This window comes from Podarcis liolepis, assembly GCF_965112155.1.
Source record: "Podarcis liolepis genome assembly, chromosome: 2".
Lineage (NCBI taxonomy): Eukaryota > Metazoa > Chordata > Lepidosauria > Squamata > Lacertidae > Podarcis > Podarcis liolepis.
The window spans coordinates 87,646,381-87,659,290 of record NC_139555.1 but is presented as its reverse complement, the minus strand read 5'-3'; the positions used below and the strand labels follow the sequence as shown (position 1 = coordinate 87,659,290).

The 12,910-nt window shown below is 42.6% G+C and overlaps 1 protein-coding gene across 8 annotated transcripts in view; it reads left to right on the top strand.

The window, feature by feature from the left end:
- The window catches only part of GRIP2 (glutamate receptor interacting protein 2), a 379,568-nt gene that overhangs the window by 295,519 nt on the left and 71,139 nt on the right, over positions 1 to 12,910 (top strand). For 6 of the 8 annotated variants that reach the window (XR_014522913.1, XM_083491282.1, XM_083491279.1 and 3 more), the window contains exons 2-6: positions 8,392 to 8,472; positions 9,946 to 10,081; positions 10,494 to 10,639; positions 11,881 to 11,967; positions 12,470 to 12,545. Coding sequence is in view for 7 of the 8 variants with exons in the window: in XM_083491282.1 (XP_083347408.1) it covers positions 8,392 to 8,472; positions 9,946 to 10,081; positions 10,494 to 10,639; positions 11,881 to 11,967; positions 12,470 to 12,545 (526 nt within the window). In the remaining variant the exon portion in view is untranslated. The remainder of the gene's footprint in view (positions 1 to 8,391; positions 8,473 to 9,945; positions 10,082 to 10,493; positions 10,640 to 11,880; positions 11,968 to 12,469; positions 12,546 to 12,910) is intronic. The other 2 variants (XM_083491280.1, XM_083491285.1) reach the window with 1 other exon arrangement.

Genomic DNA, 12,910 nt, shown 5'->3' with positions numbered 1-12,910 from the left:
TTTCTAGTATGGCAGGAGTACCTATGGGGAATACTCTTTTTAAAAATTATTTTTATTGATTTTCCAAATTATTACAAATCAAACCAAATTGCTTAAATTTAATACAATTTCTTAAAATCAGGTTCCCCGCTCTCGTTGCTATCATATGTCAAAGATTTTCTCCCATAGCTCTGGGGAATAATCTTAACCATGGTCCATCAGAGGATCACTGTTCCCAGCTGGGATATGTGGGGCAAGATAGTCCTTCAGGTAAAGTTATGACTGGGCTACACCCCTTCAGAGGATTGAATGGGGGAGGGGTTCCCTTGACCGCATGGTCCTCCAACCAACTGGGAGGAAGGGTTGATGGGAAAGCATCTGTGTGTGAGGTAAAAATAGAATTATTTCTGGAAGAAAGAGGGGGAGACTTGGAAGGAAGGAGAGCATGAGTGCTAGAAGGCACCTTTGTGGGTTCAAGTAATTCTTTTTCCGAGGTGTTGAAGAGGGCCATCTGTTTTGCTGCTTGTAGGAGTGCTAAGCCACTTATTGCCTCCTGTGTTCTGCTTGTGTATATTTCTAAATGAATGAAATAATACAAAAACAAGTATCCAGTCGTCTCTCCTCCCCTTGAACTTCTTACCACTCAGGGAAGTGGAGGTAAGGCTTGCTCATCACTTAACAGTGAGAAAAGAGACGGGATTTTTAGCAACTTGAGGACTGTCAAGGAAAGTATAGAAGTGTGAATGTGCTGCTACTACAAAGGGCAGAGTACAATGGAATTGTAGGATTTATGCTGCCTTCCGTCTTCCTCCTTTAAAAAAAAAACTTAAAACATTAAAATGCAAAAACACTTTTGGTACTGCCAGTTTCTGAAACACGTACCTGAATAATGCAACCGCTGATCTCTTTCTGAGATTCTTCTGTATACCTTGTGTTACTAAGTCAGGTTCCACATGGATTTTTACAGATTGGGGAGGGGTGTTTTGCCAGTGTTTTAACATCAAGCTTGCAATTGGATTTCTTGATGTTGCTTATGGTTTCACTCAATGCGGATGCAAAACTTCAGGAGCTTGTCAAACGGAACAAATAAGACCATTTATTGCACAGGGTAGGGATGTTGCTGCTATCTACACAAAGCTGTTATTCTTCCAAACACTTAGCTCTGCATAAGTAGACTGTAACGCTATTGAAAAATATTCAGATGATTGGCACCTGAGGATGTAGTTGTGGGACAAGAATGCTTTAACAATGGGCAGCTCTTCAGTATGAAAAGCATGTTTGCCTCCTGGGTGGATCTTCCTTTCTGAAAGACAGTTCTAACAATACAGCTGATTTATTCTGTTACCATTTATTTATACACCACCTTTTGGTCCAGAGGCCCTCTAAGTGGAGAACAGTATCATAATACAAAAGAAACATACAATAAAAAAAATACAATAAACACAATAAATCCATCAAAACGATATAAAAATCGCAAAATACCTCTCAATCGTGCTGAATGTGTGTTGGAACACTCCTTAACCCCCTCAAGCAAGGGAACAGGAAACCTATGGATCATGATACCCCTATCTCTCACCTAGGGTGTACACACTCCCCTCTCATCTCTCTCTTCGAAGTGGGGCAGGTTCTACCCTGGGGCAGGAACTGCTCTCTCCCATGGCTGCCAACCTGCTAGTATTATAATAGCCAGAGCCTGAAGGAAAAAAGAATTCTTACAAACCCTCATGGTCACAAAAACACTTACTTCCTGTCCCCCTCACCAGCAAAACCCCCAAACTGCTTAGGTATGCATTCTATTCACACACTGTGATTCTTTATGTCGAAGATGAGCTGCTATCCCATGTGAGTTTGTGCCTCCAACATTAATTACGCTTGTATAAACATCATATTGTGTAAGGAAGTCAAGCAACTGAATCTGGACTGAATTGGGCAAGGTGTTCCATGTGGAACACAGGAGGGGGCCACCTTTCATGGGCTGGAAATCACTGAAATGTCTGATGTTATAGTTGCTAAAAATGCCATGTTCCTTGTGGCTGGTTATCTCAAACAATCAGGCCGGCTCTACCATTAGGTAGAGCAAGGCTCCAGTGATTTGATACAAAGAAGCAGAGCTCTGCGTGCCCTTCAGCATGCCCTGCATCCCTTCAGCTAGCTTCTCGCCCTTCAGATGCAGTGGAGGAAGCTACCCTATTGAAGTAAAATTCAATTGCCATAGAACCAGGGAGGAAAGTTACCCTCATGTTGTTCACCTCAGGTGGAAAATAGTCTTGGGCTGTTCCTGCAAGCAACCACAGTGCTCAGAGAGGTTCGTACTGGAGAAGACACTCTGTTGTCTCCCCGTGCAACTCTGTTCTTCATCAGTGACCATTTCTAGAGCTCACCTTCCCTTTAAACAAAACAGTTTCAAACCAGTGGATGTCATAGTTTCCCAGCCAAGAAACTAAGGGCATTGTTGCTCTGTTGGCATTGGGGATTTTCTTGACAGCCTGCACAAGAATAGTAGCCATGTAGGCATATTGGAAGGGAAGTGGGTGGCACTGTGGGTTAAACCACAGAGTCTAGGACTTGCCGATCAGAAGGTCGGCGATTCAAATCCCCACGACAGGGTGAGCTCCCATTGCTTGGTCCCTGCTCCTGCCCACCTAGCAGTTCGGAAGCACGTCAAAGTGCAAGTAGATAAATAGGTACCACTCCGGCGGGAAGGTAAACGGCGTTTCCATGCGCTGCTCTAGTTTGCCAGAAGCGGCTTAGTCATGCTGGCCACATGACCCAGAAGCTGTACGCTGGCTCCCTCGGCCAATAAAGCGAGATGAGCGCTGCAACCCCAGAGTTGGTCACGACTGGACCTAATGGTCAGGGGTCCCTTTACCTTTACCTAGGCATATTGGAAGCTGTCCATCTAGATCAGCATTGTCTGCAGCAGCTGACTCTCCTGGGTTTATGGGGAGGGATATTTCCTGGGCTCTCTGGAGATGCTGGGGATTGAACTCAGGATCTTCTGCATTCAAAGCAAATGTGCTACCTACCACTGAGCCACAGCTCTTCCCCTGCAGAGATAATATATATCTACGCAGCACATAGTATCTTTTTGTGCAGGATGTCTGATGTGAACGCTCCTTTCTGCACATCTCGTGATATGCTGAAGTTATAACCATCAGAAAAAGAACTTTTCAGTGGTAGACATGAGCACACATGTCCTAATACACAGTGCACTTTTAGTTGGAGGTTAAAATTTGGAGAGGTGTCAGATCTCTCTCTTTTTTTTATCTCACACTTTCTTTTTCTGGAGGGAAAGCTCTTAAGAGCCTATTGTTCCCATGAAGCTCCTAAGATGACATGCTAAGAATGAGGACAGGATATTAACACACAATATAAGAGACTTAATTGAAGATGGAGTAGAGAAGGGAGGAGGGAAATATATCTAATAAAGTAAACCTGATTGACAAAGCAGGAAGCCAGCCAGATATGAACAAAAGGCGCACAGCAGGGAAATGAATGCAAGCAAATGCCAATTCACACTTCAGCAGGCACCTTCCTTGACTGCTCAAACATTTTCAGTCAGATAATGAGCAAAAACAAACACTTTAGCATCCTCCCCTCTGCTGGGGAGAAGAGCTCAAAAGGGATGGAGGGGAGAGAGGGAAAGTCTTGGTGCTAATTGTTTGCCATCTGAACTGTCAGTGAAATGCCAGAGGTTTTTGTTGACTGGCACCTTTGTTGAATGATGGCTAATTGTGAATGGTGAAAGTAGATTTATTATTGCTGGCTCAGGCCATTTAGCTGTTTTGCAAAAGGCTCTTGATGATGATGAGCTGGTTTACCTTGGGCCACACTCTTGAAATGCTAGCTTAGCTGTCAAGCTTGTTTGTTTCTCTGCACTTCTGGGGCAGGGTGTTACTGATGCTGAGGGTGTTACATCTGATGTTGCTTTGGGGTTACCAGAAGGAAATCTCAACACTCTCTCTTGGTGCTGGGGAAGGGATTGCTGAGGTGTCTGTAACGAGAAGCAGATGGCTGATGGCATGTCTGGGGCATCCATGTAATTGTGAAGTCTGCTTCCGTGGCTCCCTAATGCAGTCAGTCTCTGCTTCTGGACTAGGAACTCGCAGTGGCGAAATTGTGTGCCTGCCTGTCCCATAGAAATGCTTTAGGTAATTTCTCACAACAACAAAAAATCCCCCCTTATATTGCCACATGCCACCCTGAGCTCACTATGGCACCCCAAAAGATGTTACGTCAGTTTTTATTTTCTTTTTTTATCTTGGAACTGTTAAGGCAGCGCTCTGGCAAGTATCCAAGGCATGGTTTGAAATAGGGATGAGGGGATAAATTTGATTCAGTTCACATTTAAAAGCTAACTTACCTAATTTGTACAGCATGTGAACTGAAACACAGCCATCCTTCGAAATCTGCACTTTTTAAATATTTTGTAATGCTGTTCTCCAGCCAAGATATGTATACAAAAATGCATTATCTTAGGTTTAATTGTGCATGAAAAGAAAGATAGGAGTGAAAATAAAATGCATTCTATTAGGGGGAATGGTTTTGCAAACAGTGTGTGTACATTTGGCAAAATAGTGTACAAAATGTGTATATCAGGGTAAATTTGCTGATGAATCTTCATGGACTTGTAGCGTTGGAAGGGACCACAAGGGTCATCTAGTCCAAATCCCTGCAGTGCAGATATCTTCCACCCAACATGGGGCTCATGCCCCTGAGATTAAGAGTCTCATGCTCTACAAATTGAGCTATTACCTGCGTAATATTTTTTTTAAAAATCAGAAACTGGTAAGAAAATGTGGAGAACTGAACTTGTGATCGGGGAAAAATGAGAAACTGAAAGGGACCTAAATTGACAGATTCACACACCTGTAGCTTTAAGTGCTTGGGGAGATGCTTTGGAAGCCATCATCAAGTCCAAACTTTTGTCAGACTACCTGGATGGTTGAAATGAACATTATTATTATCATTATTTTATATTCATATTAGGCAGGCTGTTTCCCGACTAAACAATAAAATTGTAGACCATTAACCGTATGCATCTTTGCAGTTTACTAAATTAATTTGAATATGAATTGAAACAACAATAACTCTGAAGCAAGAAGCATAATCTCTGTATGCTTCCAAATACAGTGGTACCTCGGGTTAAGTACTTAATTCATTCTGGAGGTCCATACTTAACCTGAAACTGTTCTTAACCTGAAGCACCACTTTAGCTAATGGGGCCTCCCGCTGCTTCCGCGCCGCCGGAGCACGATTTCTGTTCTCATGCTGAAGCAAAGTTCTTAGCCCGAGGTACTATTTCTGGGTTAGCAGAGTCTGTAACCTGAAGCGTATGTAACCCGAGGTACCACTGTACCACTTGCTGCGAACTGTAACTGGAGAGGTCATCAGGTCCTACTTTGCAGGCTTCTGATTGGTTGGCTGCGGAGAAAACAGGATGCTGGCCTCATGGGGCTTTGGCCTAATCTAGCACGGCTCTTTTTTATGTTGTTAGTTGACACATATTGTCAAGCAGGCCCCATTTTAGAGATATTCCAGACTGGGTGCTTTTTAGTTTGGATCGTACTTTTCATTAAAAAACAACATTGCTACCAAATTTCATTGGGGGGCATCTTTTGGTATATGGCATCCATCTCGTCAATGTAAAATGTATTTTTTAAAATCAATTAAACTTCTATTTCTGTCCTATTTATATGCTCCTGTGTTTGGATGGCGAAGTTTCTCCCAGAGCACACTCCGTCCTGTTCCTGAACTGTAGCATTTCTTGCATTGAAGTGTTGCAAACGAGGAAAGCTGCTTTCAGTTGCTGATCCAGTAAAAAACAAACGAACAGCCAGCTGACTTCAGCAGGGTGTGTGGGGGGGGGTGTATAAATATATATATCAGAAGAGCATTTGCTGATGCCATTCAGAGCCTTGGGATGCTTCCATATTTCCCCCCGCAAAAAAAATAAAAATAAAAATGGCACCATCAACTGCTGCACTCCTCAAAATCAATGACAATGGTTCTGCCTTAAAACTCTGCTTGTTTTCCCAGAGAGAGGGCAGAGGTGTGCCTCGGGTGTGGCCCATGCCTGGAGTGTGTGTGCAAAAATCACCTATCAGACTATGGTGTGTGTCGCATATGTGTGTGTGGCAACACAATGCTGCTGTCACAACGAGATCAAACACGGGATAAGTTTCCCGCCCTTCTTGCATTGCAACAAAAACACATGCACATTTTTTCACCCTTCCTCCTCGCCTCTCCCTCACTCTTGATGCTTCGAGCGCTTGGGTTGTGTGAAATGTAGTGATTTCTAATGTGGCTATTGCAGCACAGCGTTTTTTTTTATTGGGGGCACCAATACAGCTCCCAGCCAAGGGCACAAGGAACCCTGCCTATGCCTTGGGGAATGGGGCATGTATGTGTACAGGGCTCTGGTAGATTAGCATTTTCCCTAAGCCCCGCAAAAGAAATACTGTACTATGAATTAGGTTTAACTTTGACGCATGCAGCTGTTCTCCAGTATGGGTTCCACAGTTACGGTACGCAAAGTGACTGCAATTTAATAGTGCTTCCCAAGCATGTTGCATTTAAAACTGGTATTTCTGTACGATTCCACCACTCTCAACTATGCAGCTGATCAGGTTGATTTTTTATTTTATTTTTTACTTTCCAGTACAAACCGAATATCCAGTGGGTGCTGCAGTGATCAGATACTTGATAAGTACCTATTAGAGACTGAATGGGTTTGGGACACTGGGAGTTAACTCCTTCTGTGCAGTAAATTATAGGCTGCAGTGAAATGCATTGCAAGTATTGTACCCTTGGGTTCCCTTAAAACTGTTTTCGTTCTATCAGTATTGAAGTTTCTGTGATTTGATACAGTCAGTAAATGCGGGAGGAAAAGAGATTTGAGAGTTCTTATTTCCTGGCAAATAAGTATCTCCTTGGGGGGAAAATGCACATAAGAAGTGAAATCCATATTTAATTATACCATTAGCATTTTAAGCTGATACTCTTTTATATACTGTTTCTGTGCCACCACCCCCACCCCCACTTTGAAGTTGCAGCAGGGAGAGGTGACTTTGAAATAAAAGGATGCAAGGGAACAGGTGATTGAATTCAAGTATAGTGATTTAGTGCTCTGTTGGTATCCTGATGTATGATTCCATTTCTGGGGACCATGAGTTTCTGCGCAAGTATTATGGCATGCCTAAAGCCATATGGGAGTGATGTTCTTTCACCCTTAAAGGGTTATCTCATGAAAAATAAATCAGATTGTCCTTTTATCACTGCTGTCCTGGAAAAGTGCTACTGAAGTAGGGAGGTCATGTTTAGTCTTAGGTATAAAGCAATCTTCCACACGCCTCACAGCATTGCCCTGCCACAACATTAAGTGGCCCTTATGCACACTGCACACTCCTGCAATGGAACGTCCCCTTCCTCTCCTCTGTGCACTGCCTGCACCCTTCAAATCTGCCATGACGATTTCCCCAACTCTCCACAGCAGATAGAGGTGTGGGGAAACGTGGCACACAATGACATTGTTGGATTTGACCCATTGTAAGTCGCTTTTGACTCTTCCACCAATTGCCAAAGGGGATGGAGCTGGAGTAAGGCTGCTTACAAGATGGCAAGGCCAGCCTCCAAAGGACTGTAAGAAGCCTCTAAATGCTATGGTGGGTGGTAGAGAAGTCACCATGAATGCCATTTTCCGCACTATCTCTACAGCCACAGTAACATGTACGCTAATTCTAAAGGTTATAAAAGGACTTTGCAAGGAGGTTTACAGAGCCAAAATTCAGATAACCAGAGTTCCAAACATTTATTTGTGAGGGCCCTATTACATGAGGATTCAGTGAGCTGATGTTGTTGTTTTGCATGGAGAGACAACTTTGTGTTAGCAGTAACATCACTCAAACTTCTCTGATTCTTTCGCAGAAAAGTAATAGTTAAATGTTGGTATGTATCTGAAGAAGTGTGCATGCACATGAAAACTTATACACAGGACAAACTTAGTTGGTCTCTAAGGTGCTATTGAACAATTTTTCATTCTTTTTATTTAGTTAAATGTTGGGTAAGCAAAAATTGAAATCACCCTTAGCTTAACACTGAGGGTTGTTCTGAGTGACTATTAAAATTTACCTGTGATGCTCAGGCACTGCCAGCCAGCAACGTGGAGTTCACAAGTGTTAAAATGTGTGAGACTCAAGATTTTCAAATGCTTGGTATCAACACAGCATTATAAAATGTCAATGAAACAAAATGTTGTAAGAAATATTTGTCATACCAATTAAGAATTAAAAGCAATGATTATTTTGGGCTTGCTTATAAAGCCCTCAGACCACTCGTGGGTTGTGACCTACAGGTTAGGAAGCACTTGTTTATAATTTGCACATCACTCTGTTGTGATTTTTGTTTTGGTAGATGATGGCCCTTACTCGAAAGGGAGCAAAGACTCAGGTGGACTGGACACAGCCCTGGTTTCAAGAAGGCAAAGTATACCAGGTAACTTTCATTTTCATTTAGCCATGTATACCTTTTTGAGGTCAGTAAGGTTTCATTCTTAGTTTGGTAACCACCAAAAGTGCTTTGCTGGGTGTGGTAGAGCCGCTTTGCTAACTTTCTGGCAGGTGGGTTGCTTATTGGAAGGGACTGGTGCAGTGCTCACGTCCCAGCAGAAGTTGGGTGGGTGCTCCTGGCCACGGGCTCACCTGGTAGCTGCAGTCGTAGGTTTTAATTTAAATATTTCCCACTCTGTCAACACTACATCAGGGTCATAATGGGAAATTAAAATTGCTGCTGCCAGAAATGCATGTGTCTTGGGGGGGGGCAGGGGCATGTTAAAACAGGGATTAATGTTGCTGAGCTCTAATGGGGGCACTTGAGCCCTGGAAGCTGCCTGCAGATGCTAATTCCTGATGCAGTAAACCATGGTCTGCACCAATGGCAGTAGAGATGTGTTGCTGCACCAAGGTTAGCTCCAAAAATTAAAAGGAGGGAATTTGCATGTGATGAAAAAGCTTGCAAGCCCTGCAGCACTCCTGACCTCATAGCCATAGTTAAGAGATGGGGCAGCATTAGGCTCAGGTAATTCCTGTAATAATAATCATCATCATCATCATAATTACAAAGCCAAAAGGAGGAAATGGAAGAAAATGTTGAAGGTGGGGAGGAAGAGGAGAAAAAAGCTATTGAGGAGCACATTCCAACTACTACTCATTTTTATCGTTCCTTCAGTTTTGATTGATCAGTCGCATGAGATGCGATACATTCTGTAGCAGCTTGAGCCCGTAATAGTGAAGACTTGTAAAACATGCTCTACTCGTATGCATTATAAGGCTGGAGAGTGATAAATATTTATAGGGGGACCATTATGCAGCACTTATTCGCCTTCATTCATGCATTAATGTCAGATTATCATTTAAATGACACAGGTGTGATATTCTTCGTTCTTCCATTACTTGAGTGTCCTTGGGTTTAGGCCCATTTGCAGTCACCTGTGGATACTGTGGCACCTACACCCGTTTGCACCATGGAGAAGTTCAGAGTCATCAATGCAATCCAAAGCAGAAAATGCATAGAAGAGAGAGGAGTGGATCCTGAGCGCTTAAATTGACACATAACATTATACAAGAACTAATATACAGCAAGCATTTTCCTCTTCCGAAACAGACAGCAAGTAATAAGACTTCAAACAAAACAAAAAAACCAGCCTGGCACACTATTGACCTTATTTTTGGAAAGATGTGTGCCAAAGATCTTGGGCAACCCTTAGCAAAGACTCACCTAGCCCCCCCCCCCAAAAAAAAACATAGGCAGCTTGGGAAAAATAAAGTAGGAAGGACTGGGGAGTTATTAAGCACTTTGAACATCTCCATTGTCTGTGATGTTGTATATAAATGCTGAAATGTATTTTTCACTGTTTTACTTGCGAGATGTGCAGTGTAACAATGTCTTCTTCCTACATTTTCTCCACAGAAGAATTCAGAGGAGTCACTATTGTGGAACTGATTAAAAAAGAAGGAAGCACCCTTGGCTTAACTATATCTGGTGGTACAGATAAAGATGGTAAACCAAGAGTTTCCAACCTGAGACCAGGAGGGCTGGCAGCAAGGTAAACCAATCACATTAGCAAGGATAGATTTCATTGTCTTGGGATCATGCATCACCAGGGACCAGCAATTGGTTTAAAGCACTTTTTGCATGTTAGATAGCTAAAGAATAACGTCTTTCAGCCTCACCTCCTAACACAACTTTACTAGTTATGCTTCAGCGGGTGCATATTATAAACCTTTTTCTCATTTCCCTGAACCTTCCTTATTAAAAAATAAAGAAAAATGCTTTTGTGCATGGTTATCAAGTAATATCTGCTGTTACTTTCCATATGGCGTTTAAGTTTACCTTCCTCATTATGCAGGTAGTTCTCTCTATTTAATAAGCCAGTAAGGATGTAATCGCAGATCATGCGAATTATGACAAGGGTGCTGGAAAGATGCAATTGAGATGTTTTGTTGCGTTTATTGCAGGAGCGACCAGCTAAACGTTGGTGACTACATCAAGTCAGTGAATGGGATTAACCTGACGAAACTTCGCCATGATGAAATCATAAGCTTGTTGAAGAACGTGGGGGAAAGGGTGGTGCTAGAGGTAGAATACGAGCTGCCACTAGCAGGTTAGTACCTCCTAGATGGAGTTACTGCTGTTATGTTTCAAGATTTAGGTGGCTTCCCCTTCCCTCCTTGCCTCTTCTACAAAAATTGATTTGAACCACCAGATCATTCAGCCATCTTGCTCCAGTGAGTCTCCATTGACTGGCGGCAGCAGCAGCTATCTGTAACATTTCAGGCAAAGGTCCCTTCCAGCTTTGTTCTAGGAAATGCTTTTAACTGGAAATGCCAGTGATATGAAACCGGGATCACTTCCAGTGACTAGGTTGGATCCAGAATTCTGGATGCTGTTGCTTGTAAACATTTAGCAATCCACAAGATTTTACTGGCAGTAGCAGATGGAGAAAACAAACTGTTTCCACCTGTAACTGGTGCCCCAATTCTACTGTCTATGGATATTTTAACAGATGACCGATCAGATTCTTATTTACTCACAAACTGAAGCATATGCTCTTGATGGTGATATTATTACCGTTCTTTGCATTAATGGCCCATCTTTGCACCAGGAAGCTCAAAGTGGCATTTGTTTTTTTATTTAGGTAATAATTTTTTTATACCACTTGGTAGTAAAAAACAACAAAACCCCTTCAAAGCAGTTTTAAGTATCACATTTCCTTTAGGAGTGTTCAATACAGGTAATCTTCTTGGCCCTGCGTGCATCAGCGGAGCATGCATAAGCCTGTTCCCCCTGCCCCCGCCCCCCATCCTGTTCCACCCCATTCTGCCCTCTTCTGGGTCCAAAATGACCCACGCATCAGTGGTCACATGTCAATTGAATGTGCACAGAATGGTCACTGCCTGAACTTTAACCATGCTTTCTACTTTATAATCAAACTATTATTTTAGCTGTGAAGATTTGAACATAGTCATCTAGGGTTGCCTGCAGGCCTTTTGCCTAAGATACCTGACAGTCCAGTAACCACTGCTAGCTTCTGAAAGGTGCAATCAGATTTGAAGCTTCCAGGAAAAGGGCAATGGTTTGCTTTAGTACAGTATTATGTATGCATTAAGAGAGCTTGAGGGCAGTCTGGAAGATTGGATCTTGATTTAGCCATATTTTTAATTCTGTTTAATAGCTTCATATACTTAAGGCAAGCATTCTTTTTACCTGCTTCAAAAGCCCCTCATATTGCAAGATTTATGAATGTGATTAGGCAAATTTTCATATCGGATGAAGAATGTTTTTTAAAAAAGAAGTATGGCAGGTTAAGTATGTCAATTCACCCCTTTTCTTCCCTATCTCTAGCCCCGGATAATAGTGCCGGCATCATTCCAAAGACCATTGATGTCACCCTGTACAAAGAAGGCAACAGTTTTGGATTTGTACTACGAGGTCAGATTCTCTTTGGTTAATGATGATAAAACTACATTGATGGGACATGTGAAAGTGGGGGAGGGGATAAAGCCAGCTATTCTGTATAAATCAAAATCCTTAGCTAATACAGCACAATCTTCGAAGAATGCTGACAAATACAGTTTTGGGGTTCCGTCTTTATTTCAGAGGTTCTTTGGGTTGCATCCATCAATGTCACATGGCTTACAGAATGACTTCTGCTCAATGCAACAGAATGTCTTCCTTCTGAACGTCCCTCAGATCTGTTTGCAAGAGTTGGGGCAACCCCAAGATCAGATTTGGGGGTGTGCAGTGGGAGGAGAGGGAAGGCAATTTCCATTAACATTAGCAGGTTCCTTTCCATGCACATAGTGACTCGTTGGACTGAATCCTTTAATAACTGGGGTGGAGAAGGGTTAATGTCTTCTACTGTGGTACAGATTTTTCTTATCTCAGCATTACAGCATTTATTTGTGTGTGTTTTTTTGCAAATTTGTTACAGGAGGAGCCCACGAAGATTGGCACAAATCCCGGCCATTAGTACTGACATATGTTAGGCCAGGTGGTCCAGCAGACAGGTAATGTTCACATTTAGCAACGGAGCTTAAACAAATAGGTGTTTTGCCAACCTACCTGAAGCTCCTAGTACAGGCGCAGGCAAACTCGGCCCTCCAGATGTTTTGGGACTACAACTCCCATCATCCCTAGCTGACAGGACCAGTGGTCAGGGATGATGGAAGTTGTAGTCCCAAAACATCTGGAGGGCCGAGTTTGCCTGCGCCTGTCCTAGTAGGTCTGCATACCAGCTGTATATCTAAGTTTGATATCTGGGCGTACTCTCTACATGTCTCTTTTTCTCAACTTTCCCCCAAATGATCACTAGCTAGTGTTTCAAGAGACTGAAAATAGTTTCAGACCAAATTCAAATACTGATTTCCATGCT